The sequence below is a fragment of the Gadus chalcogrammus genome, chromosome 21 (genome assembly GCF_026213295.1).
Source record: "Gadus chalcogrammus isolate NIFS_2021 chromosome 21, NIFS_Gcha_1.0, whole genome shotgun sequence".
NCBI lineage: Eukaryota > Metazoa > Chordata > Actinopteri > Gadiformes > Gadidae > Gadus > Gadus chalcogrammus.
In genome coordinates, this window is record NC_079432.1 from 7,201,236 (window position 1) to 7,223,200 (window position 21,965).

General features: G+C 42.3%; 3 protein-coding genes across 6 annotated transcripts; all 3 read left to right on the forward strand.

Moving 5' to 3' along the window:
* Positions 1–111: 111 nt before the first annotated feature.
* On the forward strand, positions 112–8,279 carry LOC130374668 (mitochondrial basic amino acids transporter-like). Of its 2 annotated transcripts, none has more exons than XM_056581597.1 (4): positions 112–531; positions 2,565–2,608; positions 2,790–2,873; positions 3,840–8,278. In XM_056581597.1, the coding sequence occupies exons 1-4, from the start codon at positions 504–506 to the stop codon at positions 4,620–4,622; spliced, it is 939 nt and encodes a 312-aa protein (XP_056437572.1). In that variant the 5' UTR covers positions 112–503; the 3' UTR covers positions 4,623–8,278. The 2 variants fall into 2 exon arrangements, with proteins under 2 accessions (XP_056437572.1, XP_056437573.1); XM_056581598.1 differs by having other exon boundaries at positions 438–696; positions 3,840–8,279.
* Positions 8,280–8,353: 74 nt separating this feature from the next.
* LOC130374647 (uncharacterized) lies at positions 8,354–13,057 on the forward strand. Of its 2 annotated transcripts, XR_008893640.1 has the most exons (9): positions 8,354–8,457; positions 8,569–8,853; positions 9,388–9,672; positions 9,839–9,913; positions 10,281–10,394; positions 10,710–10,768; positions 10,981–12,033; positions 12,145–12,832; positions 12,983–13,057. XR_008893640.1 is itself a non-coding variant. In XM_056581574.1 (7 exons), the coding sequence occupies exons 1-7, from the start codon at positions 8,400–8,402 to the stop codon at positions 11,113–11,115; spliced, it is 1,011 nt and encodes a 336-aa protein (XP_056437549.1). In that variant the 5' UTR covers positions 8,354–8,399; the 3' UTR covers positions 11,116–12,136. The 2 variants fall into 2 exon arrangements, 1 of the variants encoding a protein (XP_056437549.1); XM_056581574.1 differs by lacking the exons at positions 12,145–12,832; positions 12,983–13,057 and having other exon boundaries at positions 10,981–12,136.
* A 993-nt stretch (positions 13,058–14,050) lies between these two features.
* LOC130374718 (uncharacterized) lies at positions 14,051–20,156 on the forward strand. Of its 2 annotated transcripts, XM_056581648.1 has the most exons (8): positions 14,051–14,364; positions 14,476–14,760; positions 18,310–18,594; positions 18,761–18,835; positions 19,201–19,314; positions 19,590–19,648; positions 19,870–20,006; positions 20,097–20,152. In XM_056581648.1, exons 1-7 carry the CDS (start codon positions 14,307–14,309, stop codon positions 19,996–19,998), a joined length of 1,005 nt encoding a protein of 334 aa, XP_056437623.1. In that variant the 5' UTR covers positions 14,051–14,306; the 3' UTR covers positions 19,999–20,006; positions 20,097–20,152. The 2 variants fall into 2 exon arrangements, with proteins under 2 accessions (XP_056437623.1, XP_056437622.1); XM_056581647.1 differs by having other exon boundaries at positions 19,870–20,156.
* Positions 20,157–21,965: the final 1,809 nt, after the last annotated feature.

Sequence of the window (21,965 nt, forward strand, 5' to 3'; positions counted from 1 at the left end):
AAAACATAACACCGCACTGCTGACGTCAATATAACAACAAGAGAGTTTCTTCATGTAGCCAATCAAAAAAGGGGGTAAGTCGATTAACCAGGGCGTAACGGGTTCCATCTCACTCTGATTGGCTGTCTTCTCCATCAGGGTCACGCCCACAGCTAAGGTCAAGAGCGTGTGTCTGTTTCTCACCAGCTTCGTGCTACCAGCCGGCTAAACCCAAGGTGTATCGAATTGTAACGTTTGCGATTGTGCAATTTAATATTAATATTAAAATGAACATTAAAATGAGCATTAATATGAATATGAAATTAAGGAAGATATTCGTGAAAAGGCATAGAGAATAGCTGGCTAACGTCGACTCATGGTCAAAACCATCGAAGGGTGTCAACCAGGGGAACTTTAACGATCATAGTGGCCAGTGCGGGACAGAGAAAAGTAATCAGTCAACCCTAGTATTAGAGCCAGCAGGTGCTTGCTTCTCTCTCTTCCAGGGAGTTTTAAAAAAAGTGATGGACTTCCTCGCTGGCTGCATTGGTGGTAAGTAAGGGTCGACATTGCCCTGCCCTACTCGATGCGTTCACCGGGATAAGGGCGATAAAGGGCATTTAAACCTTGAACCAGACAAAGTTGAATGCGTGATGATGACGGTTCTTATATCTAATGACCATCATCCAACATGATGATCAAGATATCCTGGAAGCGGTAGGACGTGTTGTAATTCTATCGCAGGATTTCATGAGCATTTCCTGAATTCCGCAGACCGCGCACTATTTTTGGTTGACTTCATTTCATTCAAACCAAATGCATTGGTGTTTGCGTCTGTACAACACAGGACTGTTTACGTTTCATTGGATTAATTTGATTACTGTGATAAACAATGTTCAACAATCATGGATCTATCCCCAGACAGTTGTAGGCAGAGTGCAATAATGCTCGTTTCAGATCCTCAGAAATGCCTGCAGACTCATAGTTCTCATGTTGACGAATGATGTTCTCGTATTGCGTACAAATTCCGTAGGCTACTCTTATTAAGGTTGTGGTATACCTGATGACAAATCTAAATGGTGTTCACCTAGGCTTAGTTTAAAGTATATGCGAACCCCTGTTCATGTCGAATTTGAAAACCATGAGTTAAAAAAGAATAGGACATTTTAGGCTAATACTAGGATGGAAAGGGGGGGTGTTAACCCAAGTGTTACGACCAACGCCTTGGTCGTAACACTTAGTAGCGTATACTATTATAACGCGGGCGTTTTAATAAGGGATGTCTTGTAGGAAATGCGCCACTAATTATTGTCCAAAAAGGTTCGCCCTCTCCCGGAAGCAGCCATCAACATCCTCCGCTGCCTACTAGACATCTCCACACATCCATACACACACCTCGCAGGGAGGGATCCCATCGACGTGACGTCAAAGTGCCTCGAAAAGGACCTTCGATGTCATGTAAAGAAACCAATTTGAGATCTGAGTAGAAGTTCACAAACGGTGGGCGAACGATCATATTTAAGGTACACTGAAAATATGGCATGGATTACTATTTTGAAGTTCATGTTTAACAGATAGCTTCTTCTTTTTTTTTTAACCATAAAATTATATTTTATGTTAACAGAATAAGATGATGTGTAAACAATTAGCATAACTTCCTGTTTCAAATAAAATGCAGACAGACATTTATAAACTTGAGCTCACTGACTCATTTATTTTTCTTTCAACATTTTGTTTTTCCAGTGAAGATGCACGTTCCTGATAGGTTGCATGTAAGCCATGTGACAAAACAGGTCTTAGGCAGGATTTGCGGTTAACTTTGTGACGCAGGTACCTTCATAACTAATGGCAGTTTGTGCAATCTTTTTTTCTATAGATGTATCTAAAGATTTTTTTTCGAAAAGGTACTGAAGAATTTGGATACTTAATCTAGCACTAGGAATACATTTTTCAGATATATTTTAGAAGATTTAATGGCATGAAAAATCTACAATGCTACCCTCTGTAAAGGTACTGGGTAAATATTTCACGACTGTCTTTTCCGCTAGGCAATCCCTAGTATTGCATTACACCAAGTGTTTTGGGTCAACTGAGTCAGACCAAACTGTCAAGAGAACATGGCGTCCAAATAAGCCTGTGTTATGTAACTTTCCAAGAAGTCTATAACTACAGCGACACATCTACAGTCACCCAGGAGCCCCACATCTAGTGTTAACACACTTTAAAATAACAGTTAAGATATTGTTTTCATCTCTAAAAGACAAGTTGGCCTGATGTATCATATTTAGTTGAACATTTTCTGAAACCAACCAAGTGCTTATATACAATCAAAATGTCGGTAGTTTCCAAATACAAACCGGTTCCCTCAAACTAAAGACTGCCTAAAGACATTAAAGAGTGACCTTAAAACAGACAGGTTAGATAGGAGACTGAGGCAACTGTGCCGTATATAATTATACTTTCAACAAACCGTATAACAGCTAGGTAGCTAGCCATGGAAATCTAGGGTGTGTCTCCATTTCCATTTGTGTTTTAACTTCTAGCTCTTAAGAGACATCAATGTCACTTTTCTTGTTTGTCTCCAGGTGCTGCCGGCGTCTTAGTGGGCCATCCGTTCGATACAGTGAAGGTAGGTCACTGTATGTGCTGCTACTTCCATTCTGTTCAATCTTAGAACAGAGTAAACTACCTTTTAATGTCCTCTTCTATCTCTAACGACCTTCTGAAATGAAAACATGTCGGTGTGTTTTATTATCCAGATTGAGCCCGTCAGTAAAATAATATGCCTTTTTGTCTTTCCTTTCCTGAAGGTCAGGCTTCAGATTCAGAATGTGGACAAACCTCTTTACCGCGGAACCTTTCACTGTTTCCAGTCCATCATACGACAAGAGTCGGTACGTCCACCGTTCTCCATGCTGTGTGTTGTTCACACGCTATGCGATCTGCCTATCTATAGCAGGCCATAACCTCAAAGTCAACCTGTTTTATTTTCTTCCTAGAAGGGGCAGTGTAACACAAGGGCAAACTGGCCTAGGATATTCTTGAGTCAAAGCTCACGTCAACTACTTGCAAACAAAGAAGCACACCATTAGCAATATCAAATTACAAAAAAAAAAAAATTAAAACACCCGCTGTATTTCACTCTCAAGAATAATGACGAATTTAAAAAGAGTAATATAATACGATGAATGAGTTGCCAATGGAAGAGAAGCACACTGGCGAAGAATATCTGTTCCTTATGCTTCCCACTGATTCTCCTTGAATGGTAACTTGAGAGGCGTTGGTTACAATGCCAGTGTTTCCTTCCCATCAACCTTGTAATTGTGCAATACAGAGGCGCTGTTAAACTCAACTCGCTAGTAAGCTTTTCTTTACTATGATGCACCAAGTTTACTAAAGTAAACAAATAAAATAGCTGTTTACAATACAACCAGGTTAAAGACGGGTTACTTTGCCTCTCTATCGTTAGTCAAAGAGGTGACCTGAAATCTGATCTGTGTCCGACGCAGCTGGTCTTGTGACTCAGACGCCTGTCTTTGTTTTCCGTCCTTCTGAAATGCGGCTCAGATCAACGGGAGGGCCATCTGCAGTGCCGCTTGATGTCATCCCACTGTGTTTGAATTTGGAAACTATTTTACATCAATGTCGAGGCAGTTGACTGTACTGCCCAGGGGGGTTTGAATCCCAGCCGAAGAATGTCCACAGTCCTATACAGGCACCCTTGAGCAAGCTGGCTCCTCATGACATGTACCTCAATCCATTCATCCTCTTTAGATTATAAGTCTGCCAAAATGCTAGTAGTGAATCGTTAAATTGACTAATTGAATGATCAATTAATCTATTCCAACGTTTTCATCCAGATGCTCGGTCTGTACAAAGGCATCGGATCCCCCATGATGGGCCTGACCTTCATCAACGCCATAGTGTTTGGCGTCCAGGGTAACGCCATGCGTTACCTGGGCCGCGACACGCCCATGAACCAGTTTCTGGCGGGTGCGGCCGCCGGCGCCATCCAGTGCGTGATCTGCTGCCCGATGGAGCTGGCCAAGACGCGGCTGCAGATGCAGGGCACCGGGGAGCGCAAGTCCACCAGGAAGCTGTACAAGAACTCCCTGGACTGCCTGGTGCGCATCTACAACCGCGAGGGCTTCCGCGGCATCAACCGCGGCATGCTTACCACCCTGATCCGCGAGACCCCCGGTTTCGGCGTGTACTTCCTCACCTACGACGTGCTGACCCGCGCCATCGGCTGCGAGCCCGATGCCCCCTTCATGATACCCAAGCTCCTGTTCGCAGGCGGCATGTCGGGCATCGCCTCCTGGCTCTCCACCTATCCCGTGGATGTGATCAAGTCCCGCCTACAGGCGGACGGCGTGGGCGGGGTCAACCAGTACGCCAGCATCGCAGACTGCGTGCGGCAGAGCGTCAAGAAGGAGGGCTACATGGTGTTCACGCGGGGCCTCACCTCCACGCTGCTCCGGGCCTTCCCCGTGAACGCCACCACCTTCGCCACGGTCACGCTCGTCCTGATGTGGGCCCGGGACAGGGAGGCGGGGCTAAAGGACTGTGAGGCGGCCCCGCCGACCCTCCCTGCCCAGCTCCAGGCGCCAGGCCAGGCCCAGGCGCAGGTCTCCAGCTTCTGAGGGGGCCTGGTTGCTTCCTCCGGCTTTTGAGCAAGGCACTTTGCCGGGGATTGTTATAAAGTTTCCGATCCGACCAATGCATCCCAACTTTGAAGGTAGAGTGTTATGCTTTGGTTCGGTAAAAAATTGCAATACTGTTATAGTAATAATAATAATGCTGTCCAAAACCGATATATATTTATTTTTTTATATGGCATTTATAAATTTGAGAGGTATTACCAGATTACGGAGTTTGCCTTTTTACCAAATGTATGGCAGTTTGTTAAAACTGCCATATATACAAACTTTCGTGATGTACAGCTGGTATTTAGCATAAATTATATTTGCCTGCTGGTCCATAATTTTTTATCCAATGTATGAACTAATTGACATACAAGACATAAGTACTTATTCTTTGTGTGTCACGTGAATAAGTGTTTGATAAGGGATAATGAGCAATGGTAAATAACAACGATACGCTGAAGAAATGCATAAACATTGGCTGTAAACTGTCTCGAAGCCATGCTCTATGCATGTTACTAACCCAGGATCGTCTAATGAACTGTATCAGGTCAAACACTGAAACCCACTGAAAACACTGTACATCATGAGGTTTTGGGCTGCAGTTATATACATATTTTTTATTTTATTTATATTTATACATGCATGTATAGTTTTTTCAGCCTTATTTTTATTCTCCTAAAATCGATCGTGATCGTGAATGGGGAAACCAATCTGGAAGATGGCATGGGGCACAGCGATATTAACGTATCTGACAGTTTGTTTGCTGAACCAAAACTAGTTCAAATTGGCTTGAATGGGCCTTATTGTGTTACTACTGAAACACATTCGCATGGTGCTGGTATTTTCATGTCTTTGTATGTCATCAGAGGTTGCGACAACCTTGCTGCATATTTTTAGTCTGTACTTTATTTGTATTATTATGAATGGTTTGTTGGGTCTTACTAACTTATGTTAATGCTGTTCTATCATTTGTTGTGTTTAAAAGTTTTAACCTTGGCCTAGTTTCACATAATGCTATTCATTTGCGACTTCAAGTCTCTTTGTTTGTGTCGTAGTCTGATAATGAATGTGTAGGGTTTGGTTATCACAGTGACGGCTGTGAACAAATGAAAGTCATAGTCCTCACTATGCATTTTAACTTATGATGTATCATTTTGGGTGTTAGTGTTATTTTGATGGACCGGGCACTGCACGTACTGATCACGGTTTAGTCGGGATCAGCCCCTTCTGTGTATGTCTGAGATGTGTGTTTTGTCTGAAGATCTTGCAGTAAAACAGTCTTGTTTTCTTTTTAACCAAAAAGGCTGATTTGGTTTGCCTTCTAATGCAGTAATTATGAAGCACATTTGACTAATGATCTTCTTCCTCCTTTCTCCGTTATACTAACATACACAACCCACACTTTCTGGATTGGAGGATCTCTGATGTTAGAAAGGGATAAAGCTAAGGAGTTGTGTGGTACAAGGATGTGAAGGGTGGCATTCAGGCAGTAAGTTTCCATTTTGAATGTACCCGCAATGACCATTGACCTCTAAAGGCTACAGGATTGGGATAAATCACAAATTACACAATTGCACAAGAAGGGGAAAAGGTGGAATGCAGGCAGTAAGTTTATATTATGAATGTACATGCAAAGACCATCTACTTGTTAAAGCTATGGGATAGGACGACGTTACAAGTACTTAAGATATCCTGAATGTATCGCTCTTATGACCCCATGGGGTCTGGGATCTGCTGCTGCTTTGTCGTGGCGTTGGTCGATGTTTTGAAGACTTACTGGAAAGAAAAACTATGCAGCTATCGCAATGTCTTATCCGTGGAAAGACATTGGTGACCATGAACCACATGGTGAAAACAAAGAGTGAGTCGCCGAGGCAATAAGTCGCAGATGCAATATCTAATGTGTGTAATGTCGATGGAATGAGATGGCTGCTAGATTGGTTTAAAGTACCGGGATGTGTAAATAAATTAAAAATATATATGTGTCTGTGTACATATACATAGATATTTTTCAATCGAAATGTTTTTTTGGAATGTTAGCATTACCATGGTTTTTCAAAATATATTTATTCAGTCCAGTTTTACTGTGGATGGATTTTATCAAGATAAACAGCTGAAATATATTATTACATATTTTTCTTACTTGTCTCTGAAACTGTTTGTGGAGATGGTACCCGATGTTGTGTACAGGTGGTTAAATAAACTCAAGGATCAGTATCAAGTGGCTTTTTCTTATTAGGCCTATTTTCTCTACTTTTGTTGACTTGGTACATTCATAATCCTTCTCTAGCCCTTAATAACTTGTTCAAATATAAATTGTATCATGAAATAGCTTCCTCATCTGGTCTGCAGTACCGTCGTGGGCATGGTCGTGGGGTAAACAATAATAACATTTCTATCATGTTAGAATGTTTTTTAAGGTAGTATTGGAGTTGTATAATCACACAAAGCGTCCTAGGATTGTGCCTGGTGTTTTGCTGGGGAAAAGACACAGGGGGCGCTGTAGAGGATCAGTATTAACTTGAAATACAGAGTGGTACCTGTACAGCCATGGGCTGTGGTCAGTCAGACAATCCTTTTTGCATCGGAAAGTACCTAACTGACCCGAACTGACCGGACGTCTTAAAGTGGCAGCCATTATAAGACCTTCGAATTCTCTTCATGCTGAGGAAAGGTGCATTAATTCTTCCTCTTCCTACTCAACCGTCCTTTTACGAAAGGAAATGCGCTCAATCCCTCCCACAATTCCTTGGGACAGGAACTTTAAAAACGACGCACAATTCACAATCCTTTGATTTATTTTTAATGTATGTATTTTGGTGTATGATATATCAATCCCTCAATATTCTCAATGAAGATCCTCAATAATTTCCATGCATATACTGTGGTAGTCTCGCAAAGCCAGACCAAACTACAGCAAGTAGAAAATATTGTGGCACTGGCAACCCGGCCCGGGCCAATTAAGGATATGCAGAGCACCTGAGGAACAGGTGGAGAAGTGCTTCTCCACTCATTCGGGGCTCTCCCAGCCCTGGAGCTCCTGCACGGAGAGACCAACTGCTGCTGTCCTCGTGGGTGACAGGATTCCACCCACGGGGGATAGCACCGTCGATTCCTCCCAGTTTTTTTTTCGTTGTTGTATTATTTTCAGTATGAGACTTGTTTGATTTTGGATTTAAACTGTCTTTTTGGCTTTTGCCCAGCGAAGTTGTGTCCTGTTTCGGGAGGTGGTGGTTCGCTCACCGTGCCGGGTTACCATAATAATATATATATATATATTTTATGATATGTTTATATAAAAATATACATTGTATAATTGTTTTGCTTATTATTTTGCGTGTGTTGCCTACGAAAAATGAACACAAAAGATTACCATGTGGGACATTACAATTGAAAGGAGTTTTAATGGGAAAACACAATTATTTGTTGAGTTTTGGGAGAGTAACCAAAGGTTGAAAAAATATAACAAATATGCAAATATTGCAAAATAGGAAATAACTTTACTTATTAAATGGATCTACTCAATCTATAAATAAAAATGCATTCCACACCGTCGTTGAAATAATTTGCGTTGCTCTTTATTCAGCGATATGACGTACTAATATACTATGAGCATATTAGGGAAGAAACCCTGAACCTAACAAATAAGGAGAATATGTCGAGTCTGGGGTCAGAGAATGTTGGCCAATTCAGGAAGCCGTTACTGTGTTGACTACATCTTACCGAACACGAAAGAAACAGGACTCTGTCTCGGTAATAAAGCGTAGAAACAACATGTTTGGTGTTCCTCTTTGTTCCATCGGGCTGCTACTTATTGCCCTCATTCACACCGGTAAGGATATTGAACACAACTTTCTCTGTAATATTTTATCTAACTGGAGATATAATTTACAGTACTATGTGTTTTTAATATCTGTGACCCTTTGTCTGCATATCTTTACAGCTGTAACCAAAGACCACCTCGTGATGGGGGGAGTGGGTCACACAGTTAGCCTGCCATGTCTCTCGTCTTTGGAGGGATCCTGCTCAGACATACGATGGTTTCATGAGACAAAAAGTGGTGCAACCCTTATCGCTAGTATCTCCAGAAGAGAAGACGCAAACACTGGTAGATTTAACATTGTGTCTAATTGTTCCTTACACATCAACAACATCACCGAAGTGGATGTCGGAATATATTGGTGCAGTAAAGATCAGGATGACTTGCAATATCTGTCTCTTATCACTGGTGAGTAATGCCCATGGGCCTGTAGATTGTATGTTTACTTTGAATGTGCAGGGTAGCTAAAGGAACCAGAAAGGTGTCAGACCAAGATTTTATTTTTCTAATCAGTTCAGTTTTATAGTTCAAAGTGCTGCACACTGCCCAACAAACATCAACACCCAACTGTAGAAGGTATGCCTAAGTTAGGCGTCACCGATGGGACATGGTAACTAACCAAAAACTTAATCTGACCACCACCACGGGGTCCGACAGTATGAAGGTATATGTGGGGGTCTGTTTGGGTGGTGTGGAAGCACCATAACAAAGTAAGTTCTTAAATTCAAGTGTTAATAAAAGCAATGACGTGGCGGTCAAGTGTTGGTCTGTTAGTGAGATGTCTTCTGAAGCAGGGGTATGGGTCTTGAACCCACAGGGAGGAGTTGTGCTGCAGGTGTGTTGAAAGCTGTATTACTCGTTAACAATCTCAGACACATATTGCCCAAACTGCACCATGCAAAAAAAAGCATTTGATGTTTTGGGTTGTTTTGGTTCTTTCAGTTTCCTCCCAGCTGAGGTCTCGAATGTTCCCCGGAGCCAACGTTACCTTAAGCTGTAATCTGGTCACGTTCAAGGGGCCTGGTAGGTGTTTCAGCCCTCTGTATCAAGGTATGTCTCTCAAGTGGCAGGATGATAATCGACCGGACTACATCCTCGCCAAACAGAGGATCAGCAGATGTACTGTCCAGCTGAATGTCATCCTTCAGCCGGACAGCCGCTTCAGCTGCCTGGCTTTGGTCAACCGCCAGGTCAAGAACAGGGTGGAGTTCCCCGTCCGTATCCGAGGTGTGGAAAGAATCATCAGTCTCTCTCTGTCACTCACTCACTCATTCACTCACTCACTCTCTCACTCACTCATAGATACACAATTTGGTGTAGTAAATACCATTGGCTCCTGTGTTTATGTCTTCACATGGATGATTTGTTCAATGTTTGATTTGTCTTCACACAGTTGAGGGAAGAGGCCTTCCCATGCCTTACTCAGAAAACGACGATCAAGGTCATGATGGGGGATCCAATGTAGCTGGTGAATTCAGTTTTTATTTAAACTAAACTATAATGTGGATACACACCAACAAGCAAACAGGCACTGAATAAAGCTTCTCTTTCTAATGTTTAGTTACTTCCTTTTTAAAAAATTTTTATTAGTACAATATTGTCAGTATTTCATATTGGTGGACCCTTATCCAAACTTTCTTACAATACCATGACTGCATACAATTGCCTAGATGGTTTATTTTAATACCATGATTTAGGCCTACATTTTTAGCCCACAATGTAGTTGAGGCAATACAATATATTTCAAATTTTAAGCACCAACAAAAGTAACAAGCCAATAGAGCCCAATGCATGAGTTCAGCAAGACGGTTGTTGACTGTCTATTATTTGGACAGACGGGGACGGTGGCAACAGCGAGGTGATCGGCCGAGTCATCGCCGTGACAGTAGTGAGCTGTGCCATGACGGTGGTGCTGGTTCTGATCCTAGCGAAGAAGAAGAGGAAGCCAAGTAGGTTACCTCAAGTTCCTGGATGCAGCGCAACAAACACATTGACATACGTAGAGCACATCAGGTTATGGCAACATGTAGTTTCATAGCTCTCAGACTCTAACACGCTATTTAAACTTCCATAGCTCACATGAATAGACGTTTTAGAATAGCACAACAGAGGTTCTCGGTTGTTAAATGATAAATGCAGACTCGAGGTTCTTGAGTTTCATATGGCTTCAATCGCCAAATCATTCAGGAGTCCGAAACATGGTTTGCGATATATTCAACCCTTTTAATACCCTTTTACATTCTTTTTTTTAAATTTAATTTCAGATGACCAGCTTGTAGCACATCCAGAGACTCCCCTGGACGTTAATACTGTAATAAATACTGTGAGTACATATATACACTTCTAACATTGGTCGTCCTCATCCTTAAATGCAGTGATATTTTAATTTATTCTACACTTTCTTAAACTTCTATTCTTCCAACTATAACCCTCTGTGTGGGGGTGTGGGTGTGGGTGTGAGTGTGGGTGTGGGTGTGGGGGGGGGGGGTTCATGTATGCATGTGCGAATTCATGTGTGTGTGTTTGTGTTTTAAGGATGCGGCCGCCACTGCAGAGGATGTCACCCATGCTGACATAACGGTTGCAGGCGTTGCGGACAGGAAGTGGGAGACAGAGAGTGAAGCCCCTGTTTACACAAACATAGAACCGACCGCTCACAACAATGTTTGATTGGCATTACCTGGTAACCCAAAACGGCCAAAAGCAGATTACTCATACAACACCATCGACTACCCAGAGGGCCAATTGAGTCCATGTTTACATCTTATCCTACGTTTTTAAAACTGCATGTATGACGTGCTATGGTCCATGATCAGTCTTTACCACTATGATGTAACCCACTACATCACTTTTCATCTAAAATAATTTGTTTTAGGATCTGGTTTTCCTTCAAACAACAGATAGCTCACAGGATTCATGTACTTTATTTTGTACTCTGGGTGTAGCATTTTTGAGTAGCATCCAGCTGCAGCCTGTGGTGTGGCAAAGGGCCTTTGCTTTTCAACGTCCATTTTTCTGTTAAATTTCAATGTTTATGTTTATATAAAAATATACATTGTATAATTGTTTTGCTTGTTATTTGCGTGTGTTGCCTACGAAATATGAACACAAAAGATTACCGTGTGGGACATTACAATTGAAAGAAGGAGTTTTAATGGGAAAAAACAATTATTTGTTAAGTTTTGGGAGAATAACCAAAGGTTGAAAAAATATAACAAATATGCAAATATTGCAAAATAGGAAATAACTTTACTTATTCAATGGATCTACTCAATCTATAAATAAAAATGCATTCCACACCGTCATTGAGATACTTTCCGTTGCTCTTTATTCAGCGATATGACGTACTAATATACTATGAGCATGTTAGGGAAGTAACCCTGGGACCTAACAAATAAGGAGGTAATGCCAAGTCTGGGGTCAGAGAATGTTGGCAAATTCAGGAAGCTGTCTCTGTGTTGGCTAAGACTACATCTTACCGAACACGAAAGAAACAGGACTCTGTCTCGGTAATAAAGCGTAGAAACAACATGTTTGGTGTTTCTCTTTGTTCCATCGGGCTGCTACTTATTGCCCCCATTCACACCGGTAAGGATATTGAACACAACTTTCCTTGTAATATTTTATCTAACTGGAGATATAATATACAGTACTGTGTGTTTTTAATATATGTGACCCTTTGTCTGCATATCTTTACAGCTGTAACCAAACACAACCTCGTGATGGGGGGAGTGGGTCACACAGTTAGCCTGCCCTGCGTCTCTCCTTTGGAGGGATCCTGCTCAGACATACGATGGTTTCATAACACAAAAAGTGGTACAACCCTTATCGCTAGTATCTCCAGAAGAGAAGACGCAAACACTGGTAGATTTAACATGTGAGTAATGCCCATGGGCCTGTAGATTGTATGTTTACTTTGAATGTGCAGGGTAAGTAGATGTCTTCTGAAGCGGTGGTATGGGTCTTGAACCCACAGGGAGGGATTGTGCTGCAGGTGTGTTGAAAGCTGTATTACTCGTTAACAATCTCAGACACATATTGCCCAAACTGCACCATGCAAAAAAAAGCATTTGATGTTTTGGGTTGTTTTGGTTCTTTCAGTTTCCTCCCAGCTGAGGTCTCGAATGTTCCCCGGAGCCAACGTTACCTTAAGCTGTAGTCTGGTCACGTTCGAGAGGCCTGGTTGGTGTTTCAGCCCTCTGTATCAAGGTATGTCTCTCAAGTGGCAGGATGATAATCGACCAAAACTACATCCTCGCCGAACAGAGGATCAGCAGATGTACTGTCCAGCTGAATGTCATCCTTCAGCCGGACAGCCGCTTCAGCTGCCTGGCTTTGGTCAACCGCCAGGTCCAGAACAGGGTGGAGTTCCCCGTCCGTATCAGAGGTGTGGAAAGAATCACCAGTCTCTCTCTGCCACTCACTCACACTCTCACTCACTCATAGATACACAATTTGGTGTAGTAAATACCATTGGCTCCTGTGTTTATGTCTTCACACGGATGATTTGTTCAATGTTTGATTTGTCTTCACACAGTTGAGGGAAGAGGCCTTCCCATGCCTTACTTAGAAAACGACGATCAAGGTCATGATGGGGGATCCAATGTAGCTGGTGAATTCAGTTTTTATTTAAACAAAACTATAATATGGATACACACCAACAAGCAAACAGGCACTGAATAAAGCTTCTCTTTCTAATGTTTAGTATCTTACTTTTTTAATTTTTTTTATTAGTACAATATTATAAATACAGTGGTATTTTAATTTATTCTACACTTTCTTAAACTTCTATTCTTCCAACTATAACCCTGTGCGGGTGTAGGTCATGTATGCATGTGCGAATTCATGTGTGTATGTTTGTGTTTTAAGGATGCGGCCACCACTGGAGAGGGTGTCACCCATGCTGACATAATGGTTGCAGGCGATGCGGACAGGAAGTGGGAGACAGAGAGTGAAGCCACTGTTTACACAAACATAGAACCGACCGCTCACAACAATGTTTGATTGGCATTACCTGGTAACCCAAAACGGCCAAAAGCAGATTACTCATACAACACCATCGACTACCCAGAGGGCCAATTGAGTCCATGTTTACATCTTATCCTACGTTTTTAAAACTGCATGTATGACGTGCTATGGTCCATGATCAGTCTTTACCACTATGATGTAACCCACTACATCACTTTTCATCTAAAATAATTTGTTTTAGGATTTGGTTTTCCTTCAAACAGATAGCTCACAGGATTCATGTACTTTATTTTGTACTCTGGGTGTAGCATTTTTGAGTAGCATCCAGCTGCAGCCTGTGGTGTGGCAAAGGGCCTTTGTTTTTCAACGTCCATTTTTCTGTTAAATTTCAATGTTTATGTTTATATAAAAATATACATTGTATAATTGTTTTGCTTGTTATTTGCGTGTGTTGCCTACGAAATATGAACACAAAAGATTACCGTGTGGGACATTACAATTGAAAGAAGGAGTTTTAATGGGAAAACACAATTATTTGTTAAGTTTTGGGAGAATAATCAAAGGTTGAAAAAATATAACAAATATGCAAATATTGCAAAATAGGAAATAACTTTACTTATTAAATGGATCTACTCAAGCTATAAATAAAAATGCATTCCACACCGTCATTGAGATAATTTCCGTTGCTCTTTATTCAGCGATATGACGTACTAATATACTATGAGCATATTAGGGAAGTAACCCTGGGACCTAACAAATAAGGAGGTAATGCCAAGTCTGGGGTCAGAGAATGTTGGCAAATTCAGGAAGCTGTTTCTGTGTTGACTAAGACTACATCATACGGAACACGAAAGAAACAGGACTCTGTCTCGGTAATAAAGCGTAGAAACGACATGTTTGGTGTTTCTCTTTGTTCCATCGGGCTGCTACTTATTGCCCTCATTCACACCGGTAAGGATATTGAACGCAACTTTCTCTGTAATACTTTATCCAACTGGAGATATAATATACAGTACTGTGTGTTTTTAATATCTGTGACCCTTTGTCTGCATATCTTTACAGCTGTAACCAAAGAACACCTCGTGATGGGGGGAGTGGGTCACACAGTTATCCTGCCATGTCTCTCGTCTTTGGAGGGATCCTGCTCAGACATACGATGGTTTCATAACAAGAAAAGTGGTACAACCCGTGTCGCTAGTATCTCCAGAAGAGAAGATTCAAACACTGGTAGATTTAACATTGTGTCTAATTGTTCCTTACACATCAACAACATCACCGAAGTGGATGTCGGAATATATTGGTGCAGTAAAGATCAGGATGACTTGCAATATCTGTCTCTTATCACTGGTGAGTAATGCCCATGGGCCTGTAGATTGTATGTTTACTTTGAATGTGCAGGGTAGCTAAAGGAACCAGAAAGGTGTCAGACCAAGATTAATTTTTTCTAATAAGTTCAGTTTTATAATTCAAAGTGCTGCACACTGCCCAACAAACTACCACACCCAACTGTAGAAGGTATGCCTAAATTAGGCGTCACCGATGGGACATTGTAACTAACCAAAAACTTAATCTGACCACCACCACGGGGTCCGACAGTATGAAGTGGCGGACTCAGACTGTTTGAAGGGCAGGGGCGAAAAAATAAAAAGGGCACATTCTGGACAACATGGGGCCCCAACAGCGGACACAGTGGCTTTTCTAACTTGATGGTGTTTTGTTCCCCCAACGGAGCCTTAAAGGCAGCGCTGCCTGGAACGTCCTATCCCCTAACCTTAGCAAGCGCTGCCTTGAAGGTTCCATTCGGGGCACTTGTTACATCTCCATGTAGCCCTTAAAAGAATAGTGCGGCTCATAATTTAAACGGGGGGTCTGGGGCTCGTCCCCCAGGAAAAAATTTGCTTCAAAGACCCTGTTTCCCCTTATTCTAGCGACTTTTTAAACACCAAAATGAGTTGTTCACATCATTGTGCACTTTCACATTTTGGCCAAAGAAAGGAGGATGCCTTACTGCTTTCATCTTTACTAACATTTAAGTAAAAATTTGACTGGATAAAATTCAATGTGCCACTACTATACGGTCTTTGACCGCTGACAGCCAGCTACGGAAACATTTAAGGAAGTTTTCCTTCTTGTTGAGGTGATAGCTGACCATTATCGTCTCTCTTGCATGAAATGACCTACACTTGAATGATCTTGAAAGCACAAAAAATGTATATACATTTTAAACGGATTATGCAAACTGAAAATATTAAGTTTTTTTAACTTGGCATCTAAGGGTGCACTCACACTAGGCCATCTGGCCGTTGCCGTTGGCCGTTTTCACACCTAACCGTCCTCAAATGGCCCCATTGTTCTCTGGCCTGCACTCACACTAGGCCGTCTGGCCGTTGGCCGTCGCAACTGTGGCCTGGCCACGGTAGGCTCTTGTACATACGTCATCACGTCGTAAGTAACACGTCATCACCAAGCGTCCGCTGCATGGACCACAATAAAGTCTGCCGCCAGTCAGAGTTCTAACAACAATGGACAACAACACAGAGAACACAGTTCGCACTTTGCTGAGTCTGTTGCTTATTTGGATACATGTTTACCATTTAATGGGAAAGAAGGCTCGTCGCCTTTATTATATCCGTGGTCGTCGCATGGACTATACGTCATCCAGCTCAGGTTGCGTAGCCGTGCGTGTGCGCGTGTCAGCTCATTAGCATCTGTACCGTAGCGGCCCGTACCGTAGCAGCACACCTCTCCCAAGTGGCCAAATTGGCCCGGCCAAGCAAGACTGGCCACACTCACACTGGCATTTGAGCACGGTTAGGTGTGAAAACGGCCAGATGGCCTAGTGTGAGTGCACCCTAATTGCGCTTTTCCACTATGGGTACTGACATACTCTTAATCCGCTTTTTGCTTCGTTATCCAGTGGAGATTTAAGTACCACTCGATGTAGCTGTTTGTCATGGCGACGCCACATGAAAGCAACACCTCGCATTCCCCGTTCGTCAGCGACCAAAGAGAGGAACGTCTGCACCTCAATAGCTAACCACAACATGTTTATTTCGGTTTGCCATATTCTTGCTCCAGAGGGCACATCATCATCATCAGGGGCAACCTAGGGCACTCATTAGGGGTCCAAGCCAACAGGTTGGAACCCTATTGTTTTTGTAAGGATTATTATTATTCCCAGCTAGAAGTGGTACCACAGCCCAAACCGTAAATGGTGCACACACGCCAATTGCATGACAAGATCCAGGTACGTGAGGTGACCGCAGACGACCAAATCCAGACATGCCGGCCACTACGTGGCGCTATACCAAGGAATACGCCTTTGGGGCTATAACTCCCACACCGAACCTCCCACAGTCCAAAACTCCCACAGATTCACTGGAGTCTGCTGCATCTTTTGGCTTAGACCACGCCCATTTGCGTCTATAAAAATTTTCGGCAAAATCGCGAAAATCGCTAAACTGTATTTTCCCTACTCCTCCCACATTTCTTGACCAATCAACACCAAACTTTGCACACGACATCTTCAGACAAACACGCAAAGAAATCGTCGACTTTTTTGATCCGACCTTCGACGACGAAACGGTAGCGTTTTGAATATTGGTTTATGAGCTAAATTAGACGTGGAAAATCAAAAATCCAAAGAAATCAAAAATTAGACATCGGATCGAGTCCAAATTTTACACACATGTTGGTGCTAACCTTAATGTCGTTCAATAGAAAATTCGGAAAAATTCGCCGTTAGGGGGCGCAATAAACGAGGAAATTGTATATCTTCTACAAAACTTCGCCATTAGGGGCCGCCATAAACGAGGGAATTGTTCATCTCCTAATTGGCCAAAGGAATGTTCTGAAAACGCGTTTGGGGATATATCTCCCACACCGAACCTCCCACAGTCAAAACCTTCGTATCCACAGGTTCACAGTAGCGTTTTGAACACATGCTTCGCGTTGTGCCGGAGAAATGCACATTTCTTGGACCCCTGCATAACTGCTTGCAGTTCTCGTTACTTTTTGTTCACGTGTAAAGGGCAGCCAATAAGGCACTCATTTTCACCACCATAGAGAGCCCTTTAGCACACTTTTTCAACCATGGGGGTACCAGATGCACAGAAGGGCACTAGAAGGGCACCAGACGGGCAGAAGAGCACTAGAAGGGTACTAGAAGGGCAATAGAAGGGCACTAGGAGGGCACTAGAAGGACAAGACGGGCAGAAGGGCACTATCAGGGTACTAGAAGGGCACTAGAAAGGTCACTGGGAGGGCACTCGAAGGACCAGACGGGCAGAAGGGCACTTGAAGGACCAGGCGGGCAGAAGGGGACTATCAGGGCACTAAAGGGGGCACTAAAAGGGCACAAGACGGGCAGAAGGGGACTATAAGGGCACTCATTAAGGCACGTCATTGAACTTTCCTGTTCTAGAGGGCACCTATTCATAATTTATTGTATGAAGGAGCACCCTAGAGGGCACCTAATCATGTTTTGCAAGTGAAAAGGGCAGCCAATAAGGCATTTCCTCTCGTTTTCGACACTCTAGAAGGGCACTTTAGCGCGCTTTTTCAACCATTGAGCCACAAGGGGGGGCGGTTGCCCCCCCTGCCCCCCCCCCTGAGTCCGGTATCTGTGGGGGTCTGTTTGGGCGGTGTGGAAGTACCATAACAAAGTAAGTTCTTAAATTCAAGTGTTAATAAAAGCAATGACGTGGCGGTCAAGTGTTGGTTTGTTAGTGAGATGTCTTCTGAAGCAGGGGTATGGGTCTTGAACCCACAGGGAGGGATTGTGCTGCAGGTGTGTTGAAAGCTGTATTACCCGCTAACAATCTCAGACACATATTCCCCAAACTGCACCATGCAAAAAAAAGCATTTGATGTTTTGGGTTGTTTTGGTTCTTTCAGTTTCCTCCCAGCTGAGGTCTCGAATGTTCCCCGGAGCCAACGTTACCTTAAGCTGTAGTCTGGTCACGTTCGAGGGGTCTGGTTGGTGTTTCAGCCCTCTGTATCAAGGTATGTCTCTCAAGTGGCAGGATGATAATCGACCGGACTACATCCTCGCCGAACAGAGGATCAACAGATGTGCTGTCCGGCTGAATGTCATCCTTCAGCCGGACAGCCGCTTCAGCTGCCTGGCTTTGGTCAACCGCCAGGTCAAGAACAGGGTGGAGTTCCCCGTCCGTATCCGAGGTGTGGAAAGAATCACCAGTCTCTCTCTGTCACTCACTCACTCATTCACTCACTCACACTCTCACTCACTCATAGATACACAATTTGGTGTAGTAAATACCATTGGATCCTGTGTTTAAGTCTTCACACGGATGATTTGTTCAATGTTTGATTTGTCTTCACACAGTTAAGGGAAGAGGCCTTCCCATGCCTAACTCAGAAAACGACGATCAAGGTCATGATGGGGGATCCAATGTAGCTGGTGAATTCAGTTTTTATTTAAACTAAACTATAATGTGGATACACACCAACAAGCAAACAGGCACTGAATAAAGCTTCTCTTTCTAATGTTTAGTTACTTACTTTTTAAAAAAAAATATTAGTACAATATAGTCAGTATTTCATATTTGGTGGACCCTTATCAAAACTGTCTTACAATACCATGACTGCATACAATAGCCTAGATGGTTTATTTTAATACCATGATTTAGGCCTAACTTTTGAGCCCACCATGTAGAAGAGGCAATACAATCAAATTTTAAGCACAAACAAAAGTATCAAGCCAATAGAGCCCGATGCACAGATTGGTTCAGCTGGACCGTTGTAAACTGTATATTATTTGGACAGACGGGGACGGTGGCAACAGAGAGGTGATCATCTCTATGGCAGTAGTGGGCTGTGCCATGACATTGGTGCTGGCTCTGATCCTAATGAAGAAAAAGAAGAAGAAGAGGAAACCAAGTAGGTTTCGTCAAGTTCCTGGATGCAGTGCAACATACACATACACACGTAGAGCAGATTGCTTCACCTCACACAATGCTAAAGAAAACTGAGGTTATGGCAACATAGCAATAGCACAACAGAGATTATCTGGGGTTAAATGATAAATGCAGACTTGAGGCTCTTGAGTTTCATATTGCTTCAATAGCCAAATGATTGGGGATTCCGAAACATGGTTTGCGAATTATAACCCCTTCAATACCGTTTTACATTCATATTTTTCTATTTAATTTCAGATGACCAGCTTGTTGCCCGTACAGAGACTCCCCTGAATGATAATACTGTAATAAATGCTGTGAGTAAATACATTTCTTAATGTGGTAATTTAATGAATTCCATACTTAATTAAACTTATATTCTTCCAACTATAACCCTGTGTGTGTGTGTGTGTGTGTGTGTGTGTGTGTGTGTGTGTGTGTGTGTGTGTGTGTGTGTGTGTGTGTGTGTGTGTGTGTGTGTTGCACGTGGGTTCATGTTTGCATGTGCTTATTCATGCGTGTATGTTTGTGTTTTAAGGATGTGGCTGCCACTGCAGAGGATGTCACCTACGCTGACGTAACGTTTACCAGCATGGCGGACAGGAAGTGGGAGACAGGGAGTGAAGACACCGTTTATGCTGGCATACAACCCATCGGTCGTTTTTAAAACTGCATGTAAGATGTGCTATGGTCCCTGATCAGTCCATACCACTATGATATAACCCGGCCACTACATCACATTTCATCTAAAATAATTTGTTTTAGGCAGGCCCGCCACTCTCTATACGCAGAGTACGCAGAGTGCGTAGGGCAGAAAGTACCTGGGGGGAGTACCAAAAATTAAGGTTTGTAAAAAGAAAATATACATATATATTATTACATTATTGAATTACAAAAATATATAAATTAGTTATGAAGAGGCCCACCGTAGTTTTTTCTTAATTGTAGGCCCTATAACCTATCACTCAATTTCGGCAAATTAGATGTTTTTACCTAATATATAAAAAGAGGCGCCCCCCCCCCCCCGCTCGCGTAGGGCACCGAAACGGCCAGCACCAGGCCCTGGTTTTAGGGTTCGGTTTTCCTTTAAAATAACAGATGGCTCACAGGATTCATGTACTTTCTGGGTGTAGCCTTTTGGATTAGCCTCCAGCGGCAGCCTTTGGTGTGGCACGTCAGGTTTTTTTCAGTCTGCGCATGAATGTCCCAGTCCAGATTTTCATTTTCTCTTTTATATTTTTTATATATATGTGTATATAAAGAGAAATAGTAGTAATATTCTGAGAATAAAAGTCGTTATTTGAGTGTGCTATGTTAATGTGTTATGTTAATGCCCTTCTATCATTTGTGTGGTTTAAAGGTTTAACCTTGGCCCAGTTTCACACATTGCTATTCATTTGCGACGTCATGTCTCTTTTTTTGTGTCGTAGTCAGATAATGAATGTGTAGGGTTTGGTAATCACATTGACGGCTGTGAACCAATGAAATCTCTTTCTGCAAAGATATAGTAGTAACTATTCATATTTTAACTTGTGATGTATAATTTTGGGTGTTAGTGTTAATTCGATGTGCCGGGCACTGCACGTACTGATCATGGTTTAGTCGAGATCAACCCCTTCTTTGTATGTCTGAGATGTGTGCTTTGTCTGAAGTTCTAAAACAGTTTTGTTTTGTTCTTAACCAAAAAGCTGATTTGGTTTGCCTTATGCAGTAATAACAAAGCACATTTGATGATCTATTTCATCCTTCCTCCATTGTACAAAAAATACACAACCCACACTTTCTGGATGGGAGGATCTCTGATGTCAGAATGGGGAAAAGCAAAGGACCGGTGTTGTACATGGATGTGAAAGGGTTGAATGAAGGCAGTTAATTTGCATTTTGAATGTACACGCAAAGACCATCCACTTGTAAAGGCTGAAGGATTTGGAAACATCACAATTGACACAAGAAGGGGAAATGGTGGAATGCAGTCTGTAAGTTTCTACTTTTGACTGTAATGCAAAGACCATCTACTTGTTGAAGCTACGGGATAGGACAACGTCACAAATTACCTAAGTACTCAAGATATTCTGTATGTATCGGTCTTATGACCCCATGGGGTCTGGGATCTGCTGCTGCTGTGTTGTGTGATTGGTGGATGTGGTGTGTCGAAGACTAACTGGAAAGGAAAACTATGCAGCTACGCAGTGTCTTATCCATGGAAAGATATTGGTGACCATGAATCCCATGGTGAAAACGATGAGTGAGTCGCCCAGGCAATAAGTCTCAGATGCAATATCTACTGTAAGTAATTTCGATGGAATGAGATGGATGCTAGATGGGTTTAAATTACCGGGTTGTGTAAATATATATATATATATATATATATATATATATATATATATAATGTGTATGTGTACATATACAGATATTTTTCAATCTAAATGTGTTTTTTGAATGTTAGCATTGCCATGTTCTTTTTAAATAGATATATTCAGTCCAGTTTTGCTGTGGATGGATTTTATCAAGATAAATAGCTGAAATATATTATTACATATTTTTCTAACTGGCCTCTGAAACTTTTCGTGGAGATCAGCAAGGATCAGTATCAAGTGGCTTTTTCTTATGTCTCCTTTTGTTGACTAGGTACAC

Bases quoted from the DNA above. Each gene is read 5' to 3' on its own strand.
- LOC130374668 (XM_056581597.1), top strand. From the start codon at position 504: ATGGACTTCCTCGCTGGCTGCATTGGTG. The intron at 2,609-2,789 runs GTAGGTCACTGT...CCTTTCCTGAAG, and splicing joins ATCCGTTCGATACAGTGAAG to GTCAGGCTTCAGATTCAGAA. The intron at 2,874-3,839 runs GTACGTCCACCG...GTTTTCATCCAG, and splicing joins CCATCATACGACAAGAGTCG to ATGCTCGGTCTGTACAAAGG.
- LOC130374647 (XM_056581574.1), top strand. From the start codon at position 8,400: ATGTTTGGTGTTCCTCTTTGTTCCATCGGGCTGCTACTTATTGCCCTC. The intron at 8,458-8,568 runs GTAAGGATATTG...ATATCTTTACAG, and splicing joins TATTGCCCTCATTCACACCG to CTGTAACCAAAGACCACCTC. The intron at 9,914-10,280 runs GTGAATTCAGTT...TTATTTGGACAG, and splicing joins TGGGGGATCCAATGTAGCTG to ACGGGGACGGTGGCAACAGC.
- LOC130374718 (XM_056581647.1), top strand. From the start codon at position 14,307: ATGTTTGGTGTTTCTCTTTGTTCCATCGGGCTGCTACTTATTGCCCTC. The intron at 14,761-18,309 runs GTGAGTAATGCC...TGGTTCTTTCAG, and splicing joins ATATCTGTCTCTTATCACTG to TTTCCTCCCAGCTGAGGTCT. The intron at 18,836-19,200 runs GTGAATTCAGTT...TTATTTGGACAG, and splicing joins TGGGGGATCCAATGTAGCTG to ACGGGGACGGTGGCAACAGA.